The 15,554-nt window shown below is 36.8% G+C and overlaps 2 protein-coding genes across 3 annotated transcripts; both read left to right on the forward strand.

Annotated features, from left to right (window-relative positions):
- The first annotated feature begins 778 nt into the window (after positions 1–778).
- LOC120628893 (replication protein A 70 kDa DNA-binding subunit) lies at positions 779–11,206 on the forward strand. The gene is made up of 11 exons (XM_039897557.1): positions 779–1,008; positions 1,838–2,085; positions 2,740–3,000; positions 3,158–3,320; positions 3,509–3,713; positions 4,248–4,360; positions 5,552–5,623; positions 7,708–7,862; positions 8,943–9,201; positions 9,721–9,915; positions 10,625–11,206. The coding sequence occupies exons 1-11, from the start codon at positions 976–978 to the stop codon at positions 10,733–10,735; spliced, it is 1,815 nt and encodes a 604-aa protein (XP_039753491.1). The 5' UTR covers positions 779–975; the 3' UTR covers positions 10,736–11,206.
- Positions 11,207–12,696: 1,490 nt separating this feature from the next.
- LOC120628898 lies at positions 12,697–15,519 on the forward strand. 2 transcript variants are annotated; one of them, XM_039897563.1, is made up of 4 exons: positions 12,697–12,914; positions 13,000–13,285; positions 14,225–14,443; positions 15,226–15,519. In XM_039897563.1, exons 2-4 carry the CDS (start codon positions 13,019–13,021, stop codon positions 15,451–15,453), a joined length of 714 nt encoding a protein of 237 aa, XP_039753497.1. In that variant the 5' UTR covers positions 12,697–12,914; positions 13,000–13,018; the 3' UTR covers positions 15,454–15,519. The 2 variants fall into 2 exon arrangements, with proteins under 2 accessions (XP_039753497.1, XP_039753498.1); XM_039897564.1 differs by lacking the exon at positions 15,226–15,519 and adding an exon at positions 15,053–15,107.
- Positions 15,520–15,554: the final 35 nt, after the last annotated feature.

Here is a 15,554-nt window from a genome sequence, read left to right on the forward strand (position 1 = left end):
TTAAATAAAATTGGTAAAATATAATGATAAATCACTAAAAATGGAGACCGCCACAGTTTTTCTGGGTATGATCTTGACAATAAGCTGGGTTGCCTAAGCAATCAGAAAAATTACTGACGTTGAAATAGCTGGGCTTGTTTATTTTGCGTACTTTCATAGTGCGCTGTCCTGTGCGCTTTAGGATCTTGTTAAGGGACCAAGCTGCTGATATTGAAACTATATTTATATTGAAGAAAAGAGCTGTATGATCAATTAAATCAGGCAAATCACTCAGTGAGAAATTAAAAAAAATACTTACTGTAGTTTTACAATATATTTATAGTAATATAGTATTTGTAAGAAAACATATTAAGCTTTATAAACAAAAAGTAGATATAAAAAGTCGACTTAAAAGAAATGATTTAAGAGAATTGAGCTTTAATAATATGATTCCTTAAGTAATTTTGGACCTACCAATGCATCAGTTTAAAGAATATGTTAAAATATTTTTATTACAGTCAGAGGTTACTACACAATTGATGAATTTATGACAAGGTTGCTATGAACCATTCGGCTCCGCTTACATCTCTCACAAGATTATTAGACCCACTTGAAATAAATACATGAAATGAAATGAAAATGAAAAACAATGAATAATATTTCAACCGATTAATTGACCAAAGTTTACCGGTAAATTATACCAATTACGAACGAGTCTAGAAGATCCGAAACACATTATACAGACCATAGCCCAAAAACATTCCCGCCAATTTGTTATGATTTTGATGTTGACACTGACATCTGTCAATTCAAAACAAACTGAAAATTCAATAAGCCGAAAAGCCGATTACTGTTTACGAGTCTGAGTTGTGAAAAAGGGAGTTTTTTTCATATAATCAAATGAAATACTTTAGATCTAGTTAAATTTCAAGAGAATACAACTCATTGTTTGTGATTTTGTTTCGTTTAAAAATTGAGTGACAAAGTTTTGCAGGCATGGCTCACAAACTTTCAGAAGGATCTCTTGAGGCAAGTTATAACATGTTATGTTCATCTCCCGTTTATTTATTTTATGATTCATTCACTGCCAGAGACTAAGGCTTCAAACTACTAGCCATTGGGAAACTTCCTGCAGCTACAATTGAAAAACATAGTTTATAAATTACGCCGGTAACGAACGTAAAAAAAGAAGCCGGTTATAGTAGGTAGATTGTTTATAAAGTAGACTACTATGTCGCCCCTTGGGCTACAGCCGAGTAGGGCTTTTTATTTGTAGATTTTAAAAGAAGTGTAAAACCTGCTCGACCTACGAAAGCAGGATATTGACAAAACTGGCAGGTATAAATCGGACGATTCTTTTGCTCTCGTTAGATGTCAAAAAGGTTTGCGCAGGTTCCACATATAATCACCATCAGAATCATCATGACCAACACAATACCAGCCTACTCAAAATCATGGATCTTCTGTTTCCACTGTTTTTCCTAAACCCTTGAGTTCACATGTCATTGAGCATATTATGGAGAACTCTTGGGCAGGCAGCTTTCCTCACAATAATTTCATTCACCAATATAGAATTGCTTATGACAATATCACAATTGCATTCTTTAAATCTATATCAGCTATGGCAGATGATTACATATTTCACTCTGACCAAATGCGTCTATATATAGAAATAAAAATAGGGGAACTACAAAAAAAAGGTTAAGTGATATTTAGTAAGGAACTGATGAGTAACTAAATAGAATATCACAATGAAGCTATCATTAACTATGGTTTACTTGTTCGTATTAATGTAGGTACACTTTTATAATTTTTGTCTGCATAGTTACTTTACCGTTTAGGTTTTCTTTCTACACAGATAATAATGAATGGTGGGCTCTATGATAAGCCAATAATGCAAGTGCTGGGCAGTAAAAAAATACAAGGGAGTGGAGCCAATGAGAGGTTCAGACTTTTGGTGTCAGATGGAAAGCATTCCCATAGCTTCGCCATGCTAGCAACACAACTGAATGATATATTAATAAGTGGGCAGCTCTCAGACTACTCTGTGGTACAGATTAACAAATTTGTCACTTCCGTCTTGAAAAATACAGGCAAAGGAGAAAAGTAAGTTATATATTTTCTAATTTGATGACCTAATGAACTTAGTATAACCTTATTGATTTTATAATATATATAAAATATTCATATGTTATTATATCAGTTCCAATTTCATCTTCTTTTTCTTTTTAGAACTGAGACTATGTGTCATGTCACAATATGATTCATTGTGATAACCATTATCTATAGTTCCCTATTAATTCTGGTTGCTGCCAGGACAAGCAACAGTTAAATTCAATGCCATGTATTGAAAATAAATGAAAAAAAAAAGTTCATTTTTTTCAATTTTTGGCTTTTCCCTTGGGCTTTTTCTTAATTTTATAAAAAAGCAAACCAATGAAGCCATCAAAATTTAATTTTACATATTATATAGATAGTTTTACATTTCATTGAACTAATATGCAGTTTCCAATATACAATCAACATACATTTTTTCATGTCTCTTCTTTTGCATCTTTTTTTCTAATTGTGTCTCAGTGGTAGATCAATGTCATCATCTCACTAATGAAAAACAAAGCTACATGTTTATTCTATTTGCAACAAATATTATAAGTAGTTTGTTTGCAGTCAGCAGTGAATTGCTTTTTCTCTAATAATTAATTGTATAAATACTTGTTTTAACAATTCTTCATTGATATATTACTTTAAACATAATTACAGGCGGGTGATGATTATCCTGGATGTAACCATCATATCTCCAGGCACAGAAGTTGGCAAGAAACTTGGTGACCCTCAAACTTGGTCTGAAGATTCAGTGACAACTACAGCACCAGCTCCAAGCCCAATGAGACCAGTACCTCAGCCCACACCAGCACAAGTCCACTCCTTGGCCAAACCGGCTGCTGGGCCTAACTTGGACTCTAGCTTGCTTGGCTCACAAATGACACATCCTATAGCCAGCCTTAGTCCCTATCAAAATAAGTAAGTTTTTTTTTTTATAAACAGCTCTCCAACTCAGTCTAAGTTACTGAACATCCAGCACTAATAATGGCTCACCGTAACCCTTTCTAGCACAAATGGCAGTCCATACAATATGTTAAGATGGCCATAGATATTTAATATCTTTTTTTTATTCCAGATGGGTTATCAAAGCTCGGGTAATGAACAAGTCACCAATTAGAACTTGGAGCAATGCAAAAGGAGAAGGCAAACTGTTTAGTATGGATCTTTGTGATGAGAGCGGAGAAATCAGGGCCACTGCATTCAGAAATGAGTGTGAAAAGTTCTTTGACATAATACAGGTATTCACTAACATTACAAGGATAGTTTTCTGATATTTCTGTCATATTGCTTATTATTTTCATACAACCTAGCTGAAAATATTTAATGAATCAGTTTTGCAGTAGGATTTCTTTTTACCCAACTATAAATTACCCAATACATAATAACTTCATCGCTAAAACATGATATGATATGTTTTTTGTTATAGGTTGATAAAGTGTATTACATCAGTCGTTGCCAACTTAAAACTGCGAATAAACAGTTCACTGCCTTGAAAAATGATTATGAAATGACATTCAACGCGGACACAGTGGTCGCCGAATGTATGGAGGATGCATCAACACTCCCCACTGTGAAGTATGACTTTGTGCCTATCAGTGATATTGCTAACAAGAACTCGGACACAATATTAGGTAAGAGATAAAAAGAGTACGAGTTTTGACAACCTCCCTGGCGCAATGGTGAGCTCTATGAATTTAAGTAGGAGGTGCCGGGTTCGATTCCGGCAGGGGCAATTTGTGAATTTCCTCTGTTTGGTCTTGTGGGAGGCTATGGCCGTGGCTAGTTAAAGACAAAGACGTGCCGCTAAGCGATTTAGCGTTCCGGTGCGATGTCAAGTAGAATCGATAAAAAAAAAAAGAGTAGTTAAAGTCCTCAAAATGGGTCTATTACGAATAAGCTCACAAGTCACAATGCATTACATTGCTTATATGATGATGCCACATGATTCATGCTGGTGAATTTTGGCAATAAGATGCCAAGTATTCCTAAATGAGGCTCTAACATCATATTATACTATCAAATAATTAAACTAGGGACCCAACTGCCCAGCATGGTGATTAGGGGCAAACCAACCCGTTGGAAAAGGCATTTGGTCCAGCCCTGTACTATAAGCTTGATTGATAATAACTAAAATGGTTTATCTCTTTTATATATTTTCCCAACAGATGTCATTGGTGTGTGTAAATCGGCTTCCGATGTACAGGAACTCACAGCAAAGAACACGGGCAAGTTACTTAAGAAGAGAGAAGCCACTCTTGTTGATCAATCTGGCGGGGCTGTAAGTATCAACTTATTTATTTATTTATTGTTATTAGGTTACACAAAACAGGTTATAACTTAAAGTAGATCTAAAGATAAGTATCTAGCTGTCCCGGCGAACTTCGTACCACGGATCTTTTTTTTGATGAATTATATATTTTAATACTTTTTATCCTATTCCGGACTAAGAAAAATCCAAAAAATCATATATCATAAAAATTGGTCCAGCCGTTCTTGAGTTATAAATGGTGTAACTAACACTTCTTTTATATTTACTTCCTTTTATATATAAAGATAACAAAAATGTGTGTACACATCTTGGAATTAAATTAAACAAACAAAAACAACTCACTTCAACTCTTATATTCATCATTATCAACACAATACCCGACATGGGTCTCTTGAGAACTGTTTATGCCATAATGCCAAGTGCAGATTGGTAGCTTTACACACCTCACAAAAAACCAAAATCGTTGGCCTATCATAAATAGAGTCCAAGGCCGTGGGCTCGATTCCCACAACTGGAGAAAGTCTGTGTGATGAACATGAATGTTTTTCAGTGTCTGGGTGTTTATCTGTATATTAGATGTATTAATTTGTATTATATTCATAAAAAAATACTAATCAGCTATCTTGGTACCCATAACGCAAGCTACGCTTACTCTGGGGCTAGATGGCGATGTGTGGATTGTCGAAGTATATTGATGTATTTATTTATCAAACGATTGGTTGACATAGGTATAGGTATTATTATCACTATCTATATATTTTATTGTAAGTTTGTTATATGTACATATTATATTTGTATATATAGGTTTATGCATGTTTATTTGCAACACAGTACAGTTAAATGCACCACCTACCTCTCTTCTTGAGCTGTTTTTAGCGCCTTTGGTTGCCTGGAAGAGATCGCTATGTAGCGATAAGGCCGCCAAATTGTATACCTTTTGTTAAATTTTTACTGTTAATTTGTTATGTTTATGTGGTGTACAATAAAAGTGTATTCATTCATTCATTCATTCATTCATAGGTATTTTATATGGAGTTCCAAATACCACGGTTTTTTGCCGTTTGGGTCCAGCGGCTTCCTGGAAATCGTTTGATGTCATCTGTCCACCTCGTCGAGGTTACCAACGCTGTGTTAACCGGCCATTCCAGCCTACCTTCATTAATTCACAGCATGTGTTCAATTTTGTACCTTCGTTCACAGATTATACTCACAATCTGGGGCAATGAAGCGGAGAACTTCGATGCCAGCAATAACCCTGTTGTTTCTGCAAAGGTATAAGCTAACATTCATTATTTTAGTGTTGCCCAAATGCAAGAACAAGACGAGACTTAGCCAGTCTTGGTCTTGGTCTTGCGCCAATACACCTGGTCTTGGTCTTGCGCTCCCAGTCTTGGTCTTGGTCTTGGTCTTGCAGCAAGAGTCTTGCAAGTCTTGCAATTACCTATTAGTCTATAACTATTTATTAAAGTTTACTTTAAATCTTAGAAAAACGTATTAGAATTGGAACATTGTGAGCTTGAATTAACATAGCCATAGTAAAGATCAAGCAGATTAATAAATAACTGAAGATTTGATAAGAAATTCGAAAAATCAACTGACCTATATGTCGTTTTCCATGGAAGTAACTGTTTCTTAATAAACATTTATGATTTATAAGCTTACATTTGCTAAAACATGTAAAAAAACAAATTAATTACAATAACTTGACTGTATTTTAAAGAACAATACTTATCTGTCTAGAAAGAGATTGAACCCTCAACTTATAAGAAATTTAATAAAAGAGTTTTACGATTTATCATTTATTTGAATAAAAAATAAAATACAACACAAATCAACAGCTTTATCATTAGGTTATGATACTTTATATCAATTCTTTTGACCAAGAATTAATACAAAGTAACCATCTGGCTGACTCATCACTTAACCTATTTCTATGTTTTCTAATTACTAATGATGCTTTAGAAAATAACCTCTCAGCAGGTACTGAAGTTGCAGGTATTGAGAGAAAATCACGGGCCATTTTCGATAAAATCGGATACTCTGTCTCATGCGTCCTCCACCAATCTAAAATCACCAATCTGAAACTTATTTATTCTTTGGAACACCTGTAGGTACTCTTAAAATTCGAAATTATTTTGCATGAATAGTGTCAAATGTTATGATTTCGGCGCGGCGGCAACGATTGTTTTAGATTTCAAAAGAAGCCGCCGGCGCGTGTATCATAACCATGTACTTCCGAAAAGCGGCAAATTTCTTTGAGAAGTAAGTACAAAACCTTTGATGCCGCATTATCAAAGTGCCGATGGTTAAAACATAACTATGCATGCACTCAGTTTGATTTTAATAGATATTTTTTTATTCGCTATGTTTATGGTATTAGTCGTAATGCGCATAGGTCCAGTTTTTCATATTCTTTGATATAGTTTTTTGCGTCTCATAGAATTCCTAAGCGTACCTACCTACCTATACACCGAACTGTTACACCTAACTACTCCGTGAAATAGCGCTAAGTCCTAGCTGCAAGACGCAAGAGTCTTGCAGGCTATGTCTTGTTCTTGCTCAAGTCTTGCACGGTCAGTCTTGGTCTTGGTCTTGCTAAAAATACGCGGTCTTGTTCTTGGTCTTGGTCTTGCAAAAACGCAAGAACAAGACCAAGACTGCAAGACCAAGACTGAATTTGGGCAACACTACATTATTTTGCATCACACAAATACCAGGGCAAAGTCAAACCAAAGAAATAGAATACAAAGCAATAACAAACAAAGTTGAAAGAAAGTTTTTTTTATCTTGCGATGGTTTTCTTAGTAGTAAGTATCGTGTTTGGGTGTATTTGTCCTGGATGGGTGATATCTATTACGCTGCCTTTATAGATTTTGTGTTTAGGCGTATAGGGCCACAGTAGAGTTACCTTCAAATTTAGTATATATTTATGGAAGAAAATCAAAGCAGTACTGTTTCCACATAGCTAAAAAACATTGTGACGGTATAAAGGTCTTAGCAGCAAACCCGACAAAATTTTGCAAAGAAATCCAGCACTCTGGAGATAAAACATTGCATAATATTTTTAGCTCGGGCAACTAAACTGTAGCTTAAAAAACCAACAAACAAGGAAGAAGTCGCGGGCTAAAGCTTTTTAAAATACTCGTATCTATATACTCGTTTTTTGTTAATTTAATTTTTTATTTTATTTATTAGGTTTTCTTACAAACACTTGCACTAATAAAACCCTTTTTTTTTTTTAACTATTCCATTTAGAATAATTATAACAATAATAATTATTAATATAATAATAAGAATATTATATTAATAGTTATTATTGTGAATAAACCGAACTTGACAAGTTTTATTAACACCAGGGAGCCCGCCTGGCGGAGTTCAACGGAAGCAAATCCCTGTCGTGTCTCGTGTCTACGATGCTGAGAAGCAACCCCGATCTACCGGAAGCGCACCGCCTGCGTGGCTGGTATGACAACGGAGGCGCTAATATGGAAACCGTTAATATTTCCGCCAGGTATGTACGCACTTTCGACGCAGTAAAAATGACGGGATGTTATAAGTTTGACATGTCTGTCTATGCGTGTGTGTATGCGGCATAGAAGCGCCCGGGCTGTGTTTGTCCATCCGTCCGGCTGTCTGAGAAACCGTTCTATATTACAGCCTGCTGTATCATGCCTGAAAATTGTTTACAAAGGGGGCGTCCATAAATTACGTGAGATGTTTTTGACGTGACAACGTCTTATAATTCGATGGAGCCGGCTGCACGTACGAAAAAACGTGACGTATGCGGCGTTACCTCGCTCTGAGGCGTTCCATTCAAGGCTTGAAGTGCAAGCGAGAGCACGGAACGAGCGACAAAGAGGCACAGTCGGCCTCCGCGTTCGACATCTGTCTCTCTACTACTTGAGTAAGCGATGCGTCCGCGTGGATAGCTTCTTCACAATAATACATTTACATGTTTTCGGCAAGGATGAAGTGCAGTGAAACGTGAATGTGGTGTCAATTGTTTATAGCAACGATAATATCTATCAAATAAATAAAATTAAAATTTTCTTTTGAAAAATGCAACCATTCCATCAGTATTTTTTACGACGTTGTCACGTTCAACTACCGTCAGTAAGCCGACTTTACAGACAACCAATTTTTTTTTTAATTTTCTCTCAGATTTTATTCGACCCCCTCCCCCATCCCCCAATCTCACGTGAGATTTTTCAAGATGTGGGTTTCTTACGTTAACGCGTTGGATTGTTATTATAAAAAGACCAATAGACCAAAATAGTACATATTTTTTTCGTTTCAAACTGGAAAAAAATTGCGTGATATTTGCCGAGACCCCCTCTCTCCAACGTAAGATTAGATTGGATTTGACTCTACCCCCTTCCCCCCCTTAAACATCTCACGTATTTTATGAACGCCCCCAAAGTTGGTCCGGTGCGGGTTAGTAGACTTCACAAGCCTTATGGAGAACTCTCAGGCATTCCGGTATCGTCAAATGTTTTCCTTTACCTTCGTAAATTGCTTAAAACGCACATAACTCCCGAAAAAATACAGGTGTGTGGCAATAGAAACTCTATAAAATACTATAAAATTACAGGTCCGGAGGCCAATCCGGTGGTAGCGGTGAATGGATTACGTTTTCCGAAGCCGACGCTCGAAAACTTGGCACTGGAGAGAAAGGCGACTATTTCACTCTTGTAGGCGTACTGACATACATGTTCGCAGACAACGCGATCTACAAGGCGTGCCCTCAAGAACAGTGCAACAAGAAACTGGTTGATCAGGAAAATGGACTCTTCAGATGCGAGAAATGCAATCGAGAGTATCCCAATTATAAATACAGACTACTACTTGGGGTGAGTGCTATTTATAGTTTCGTATAGTCTTTTAACAGTAGAGATAATTATCTGGCACGCTGTACTGGACAGAATGCTCAACTTGTTCTACAAGGTACGGGGTTGGACATTACCAAAGCTAATACAGTGAATTTCTTGATAGAAAACCTTACACCTAATAATACTTCTACCCGGGATCGTGTAACGTAAGCAGTGGCGTGCACAAAGTTTTTGACCAGGGTGAGCATTAAGCAGTAATATGCATAAAATGGAAAACCTACCATGCGGTTTGTTTATAAAATGGTAGGGTAGGCAGTGCTTTTGTGCATGTATGAAGTGTACGCCCATTGCACGTAACTGAAAAAAAAATTATAACATATTCTAAATCTAGTTTTTTTTTCGATTGTGAAAAACATATTTAACACCAAACTTAATGCAAAAGTTCTAATTTTAAAATCCTAGTAAAAAAAAATTAGTGTGCAGATCACTAAACAGACAAGACCATTTCGAAATATTATCATATATCATTTAATCTTTCAGGCAAACGTATCCGACCCAACCGGTGACCAACGTATAACGGCATTCAACGAAGCCGCCGAAACGATACTCGGCCATTCCGCTGCGGACATTGGCCGCATGTCGGAGTACGACAAAAACGCGTACACGCAACTGTTCGAGGAAGTCAAGTTCAAGACATTCGTTTTTAACTTCCGCACAAAAATGGAGACTTACAGCGTAAGTAAAAAAATATTTTGAATAAAATGTATTTTGATATTTATAATGATATACTAAATTGCGTAACAAGTTTGGTAAATTTTAATGATCAACGCATACGCGTTTCATACGACACTTTTTTATCACATTGCTGTTTAGCAAGTATTATTTTTGTTTATTATAAATAACTAATAAATATAATATGGCAATACACACGTCGCCATCTACCCCAAAGTAAGCGTAGCTTGTGATATCGTTACTAAGATGACAGTTAATATACATAATGAATAATATACATAAATACTTATAATATACAAATAAACACCCAGACACTGAACAACATTCATGTTCATGATACAAACATTTTCCAGTTCTGGGAATCGAACCCACGGCATTGGACTCAGAAAGCAGGGTCGCTGTCCACAGCGCCAGTCGGCCGTCATATTTGTTTGTGTTTATTAAGTTTGTTTAAAATGAATAAGTCTTAACAATTATTCGTCATAAGATAAACATCTCCTGAGGATCGGAGAGAAACGTGCGTACACAGTACGTGGTTTTTTTTGCTTCAATATTAGTCGTGTACGCGGTTTCTCTACGTTTTTATTTCTTTGTGAGTAAGTGACCCCATAGTAAGTGACCATGTTCCATAGCCACACTTTATCGCTGGCAACACGAACTGTTCTTTGTTATCTGTATATTTCTTTGTAATTTTCAATTTGATTTTTTACAGGATGAAGCCAAATTAAAAACAACAGTTATGAGCGCCAAACCAGTGGACTACAAAGATGCGAACGCAAAACTCGTCAAAAGCATCATGGCTTTGAGCGGCGTCCAACTATAATCCGATTTTTATGATAGAACTCGACAAATAAAATAGTGGTGCCGCGAATTATTCAATATTCAATATTACGAAATGATACTATATTTGCGCGCGTAACCGCGGTATGTCTACTTCACGACTAGCATGGGCATTAGACATTTTTCTCCCCGAAGAAAACACAAAATTTTATCTCAACTCTCCGAACATTGGCGAACGTGGGTATTTTATTCAAATAAAATAATAAACGAGGGTAAACTTTCCTATTTCCTGATGCCGTGCTTTAGCAGGGGGACACGTACATTTCATCCCTTGTCAGGGAATATAATTTTATCTCCTGCCTATGCTAGCATGTATTACATTATATTTTAAAATTCATGTACAGTCAAATTTATAGTATTAAATGAGAAAGGGGCATCATGTTAACAGTTTATTCACCAGGGTAACAAACAAAAACTCAAAAATTATGTTAAGAGTCACATTTTGAAAATTTCAATAATTAAATATATTTTTAATGTGTTGTATTGTTTTAATTTTAATTCATATATTGTTCACGGAAGACATGCCAGCCCTGATTGACAACATTGGAAAAAGAAGGCGACACTATTTCATGACAGACTGATTTTTAAAACTAAAGACTGGGTTTTACCTGAACCTGGTGTTGGCCGGACCTGAACCTTAAATAAGCCTTGTCCAGATATGTATCCGATTCCCGATCCGACCACTGCATCTAGCTCCAAATCTCGAATACAGAACACACCAAGTCCATCACGTGACTGTATTAGCTCAACACCAGCGTCTATAGTTGAGCGACCCCGTTTAAAACCAAATTGCTTAACGTGGAGTAAATCATACTTATGAAAATAGGAAAGTAACTGATTTAAAATAAGTAAAGTAAGATATTGGTCTAAAGTTAGTGGAGTCAGAAGTACTACCCGATTTAAACAGGAACTATTTTTCATTAAACCTATGATGCCCGATCCAATCGCCGCATCTATCTCTATATCTCGCTGCGCCTTTCGGTATCATATCAAATTGCCCAGTTTCCTTTGGTAATAGAGGGAAAAAAACCATGAAACTTTGTATCGCGTTTCGTATCAGAGCGGCATACAAAGACCGTGTATCATGACATGATGATGTAATTTAAATAATCAACCGTCTACATACGTTCTTGGTTAGCGTCTCGGCTATACGGACACCAATAAAACTTCCCGTATTTTCTGTTATCATAATTTTAGTTCCAAATGGCTTCAACAGAAAGAATCCTCTGATCTACAGATTTATTATACCTACTAACGTATGTGTTTTTACACCCTTATTTGTATAACGGATTCTGTCGTAATAAAAGTTGATTTATTCCCTATTAATAATTAAAAGAAGTCTAGTCAACGATCGAATAGAGTCACCTGTTACGGTGCATTTAAAAGTGCCAGAGCTCTAGAAGAGATCATTTATTCTTGATCTTTTTGAAAGCTCGACTCCAGCATTTTTTTAAATATCGACGATCACGATTAACAACTAAGAACCAGAATTCTTGGGCAAATGTTTAAATCAGCCGAATGAATGCTCATTGCAATAACATAATAATAACAATTGAAAGAAACCGCTCCGGGGAGCTAACAAGCAAGAACGCTCTAGGTAACTAATGCTAAGCATAATATTTTCCATAGAATCTTGCGAACGCAGACGGAACAACGAAAGAATGTCTGTATACTATACTAAAATAATTTAATAGAATGAGCAATTCGCTTTTCTGGTGTGAATCGGCCCTTTAATTCATGTATTAGCATTGACTGGGTTGATTGACCGCACGTTAAGATTTATTAAAAAACTGTTTTTATCAAATTCTTAAGTTCGAGCGAAACCTGTTTAATAACCTAAATAAATACATGTTATTTCGGAAATAACTATAACTTCTTTTTGGACAAACTCTTTTGTACCAAGGAGTAAAAAACGACATTTGCTGTCAAAAGTGTCAATCAACCTAAGAACAATGGGTATTATTCTATGCGGTCCACTTTATTAAATTTGTAATATATTTAGGTATTTTTTCAAATGTTTTCTATTTTGGCATGGTCCGACATTAATGTTTAGATTTTATTAAAAAACTTATAGGTACCTATAGTACCTATTACCCGAATTTAAAGTAATGTGGAGTTATTTTAACCATCCATGAGTTGGTATAGTGGCATAAATATTTTAGGTATTCAAGTCCATACTTACCTGCTCTAAATTATTATTTTTATCTGAAGTAATTATTGCAAAAAGGATTGAATCTTGTTTACTAGGCAATCTCAACCCCGAATCATGTCTATAAGTAACGGCTTAAGGCGTCGAAACACGGCTAGCACTGAACGTGACCGTGAAGGTGTCCGCATCAATGTACGGCGACGGCGGGAAGGTGCCCGCATATACGTACGCCGAACCGTCATCCGTCATCGAGATCGCCGTAGAAGTGCGTTTCCACCTGAGAGGATAATGCTACCAAGTCTGAGGGTTACATCAGAGGGAACGGATACTATAAGCCTTAATATACCCGTCAGGAGGTCGCGACAAGGTCGAAGGAATAGTGAGGTGCTAATTAACTCTGCTCTTCAATATTAACTTTAATACTAACTTACCTAGTTAATAATAGTGATAGAGCTTTTGTGACAGGGCTTGTCCGGGGACTACCACCTTGCTTATTTCTGCCGCTAAGCAGCATTGTTGCAATGCTGTGTACCGGTCTGAAGGGCGTGGTTGTCTGAGCAATTACAGACACAAGAGGCTTCACACCTATGCATCAGGGTATTTTTTTATATTTTTTATTGTAGGAGGAAATCCTCATAGATGTCAACAGGTCAGTTAATACATCTTGTCTTAACATGCCCGACTTCACTGAGAGTACAACACTCCGACCTACGGAGTAAAACCTACATATCCCGACAGTCCCTCCCGGAACCGCAATACGCATGTCTTCAGGAAGGGGGCTGTCTGATCAGGCTTCGTGTGCCTTTTGCCGATCCCTTACGTCCTTTACTCGTTTTTGCATAATGTTCTGAAGCATTGTTGCTCCCCTACTCCTAGAAACAGAATACAGAAAACTAAGAACAGTCCTATGAGATAGGAGGTCCCAGCAGTGGGACCTTAGTAGGCTGAGCATTAGGACGATTTAGCATGTTATAACAAATTAACAATCAATAGGTTGGTGTGATATCCAGGCCAAATACATTTTAACTCCTATCTGCTACTGCGAGTTTTTTGAAATGTTTCATTGGCCTGACTTTTGGTCACCTCGAGACACAATTTAACGTGCAACGAAAGAACAAAACCACAATTTAAAAAAAACGTTTTTATTGTGCCAACATTACACGTACCTAGTAATACACAAAGAAAAGGTATTTACGGTCTCTTCTGCCTAATTTAAGTAACTCTGTGCCATAGGCATCAGCGACCTACCCTCATTAATATTGATTAAGAACTAAAATAAAATCAGCGCATTCTACACTAACGAGACATTGCCGAATATTTCAGATGACTCAAAACGTTGGCTTTAATTTATCCGTCGCTGTATCGCTAATGCCTGACGCCATTGTCAGGAGACCGGTAGCAAGAGCGCGGTCCGCCGCGGCCCGTACCCGTTTCTCATACCAACCCAGAGTCGGACCTGAAGGCGATATTTCTAACCGGAACACTACTGTGCGACACCAAGAACATCGGCGGTGGCTTCAACCAAATTATTTTAGGAATGCGGTAAGCGACAGATAGCCCGAAAATAATTGACGCTTAGACATTAGTACCACCTAATAAATTTGACTAAAAAGTCCATTCTCACACTCTTATAACATAAGTTTGACGTGTCTTTATGTATGTTTGTGCGTGCGTGTGACTATATGTCAATGGCATCATATTTCCCGAACGGATGAACTGATTTTGGTGAATTAGTCGCCACAAAATGGTGGACTACCTACATATTTTATACAAATCGCTCAACATTGTTATCAAAGGGCTTGACTAGAAGTACAATGTACACTGTAAGTTTGTAGTAAATCAACCATCTATTCAGAAGGCATATTCCAGCGTGAAAGGCCAGAAAGACACGAAGCAATTGCTCTTTTCCAACATCAATATTTTTACAATTTAATAATCTCTTACGTAAGGTTTTGCTTCTTTAATGCAATCTTGCCATAAAGAAATTCATCAAAATTGTACTTGTAATCTTGGCTGAATAAAATATGCAGTCTAAAATGGTAACATCCTGATAGGGGCATGACAGTTAAATTAAACCCTAAACCCTCAACGCATTCTACACGACATAGTACCGAAACGCTATATCGTTTAGCAGCACCTCTTGCTTTGCAGTAGGATGGCAACTAGCCACTTCTAGAAACGTCCTAGAGAAACCAGACAAGATTTTAAATTCTCAAATTACTCCTGCCGACGATAGAACTAGAAACATCCCACCTTCCACAGCGTAGTCGAGGAAGTTCGTTAAAATCTTCAACTTTATTTTTTATATTTATCTATTCATCTAGAATCGAATGGTAAGATACAATCGCAATGGTATTTTTGGGAGAGTCCGCGGTCACGATGAAAGACAGCAATTCGTCGAGAATTTTCAATTCCCGCGTGGTCACAGCTACAGATGGGGCAGGAATCCACGTAACAGGCAACACCAGCCATTGCGTCGTCCTAGGAACCTTCAAGGAGTACGCAAAGCGAATCGGCCTGGACGACCCTTCACACTACCTCCTTCTATCTAGTTTCTCAAAAATTTGTAGTTAGTGTCTTAAATTATCAAAACAATACACATTTTATATTTTTAATCACTTTGTCTTTTATTATGAATAACATTACCAGAAGG

The sequence above is a fragment of the Pararge aegeria genome, chromosome 13 (genome assembly GCF_905163445.1).
Source record: "Pararge aegeria chromosome 13, ilParAegt1.1, whole genome shotgun sequence".
NCBI lineage: Eukaryota > Metazoa > Arthropoda > Insecta > Lepidoptera > Nymphalidae > Pararge > Pararge aegeria.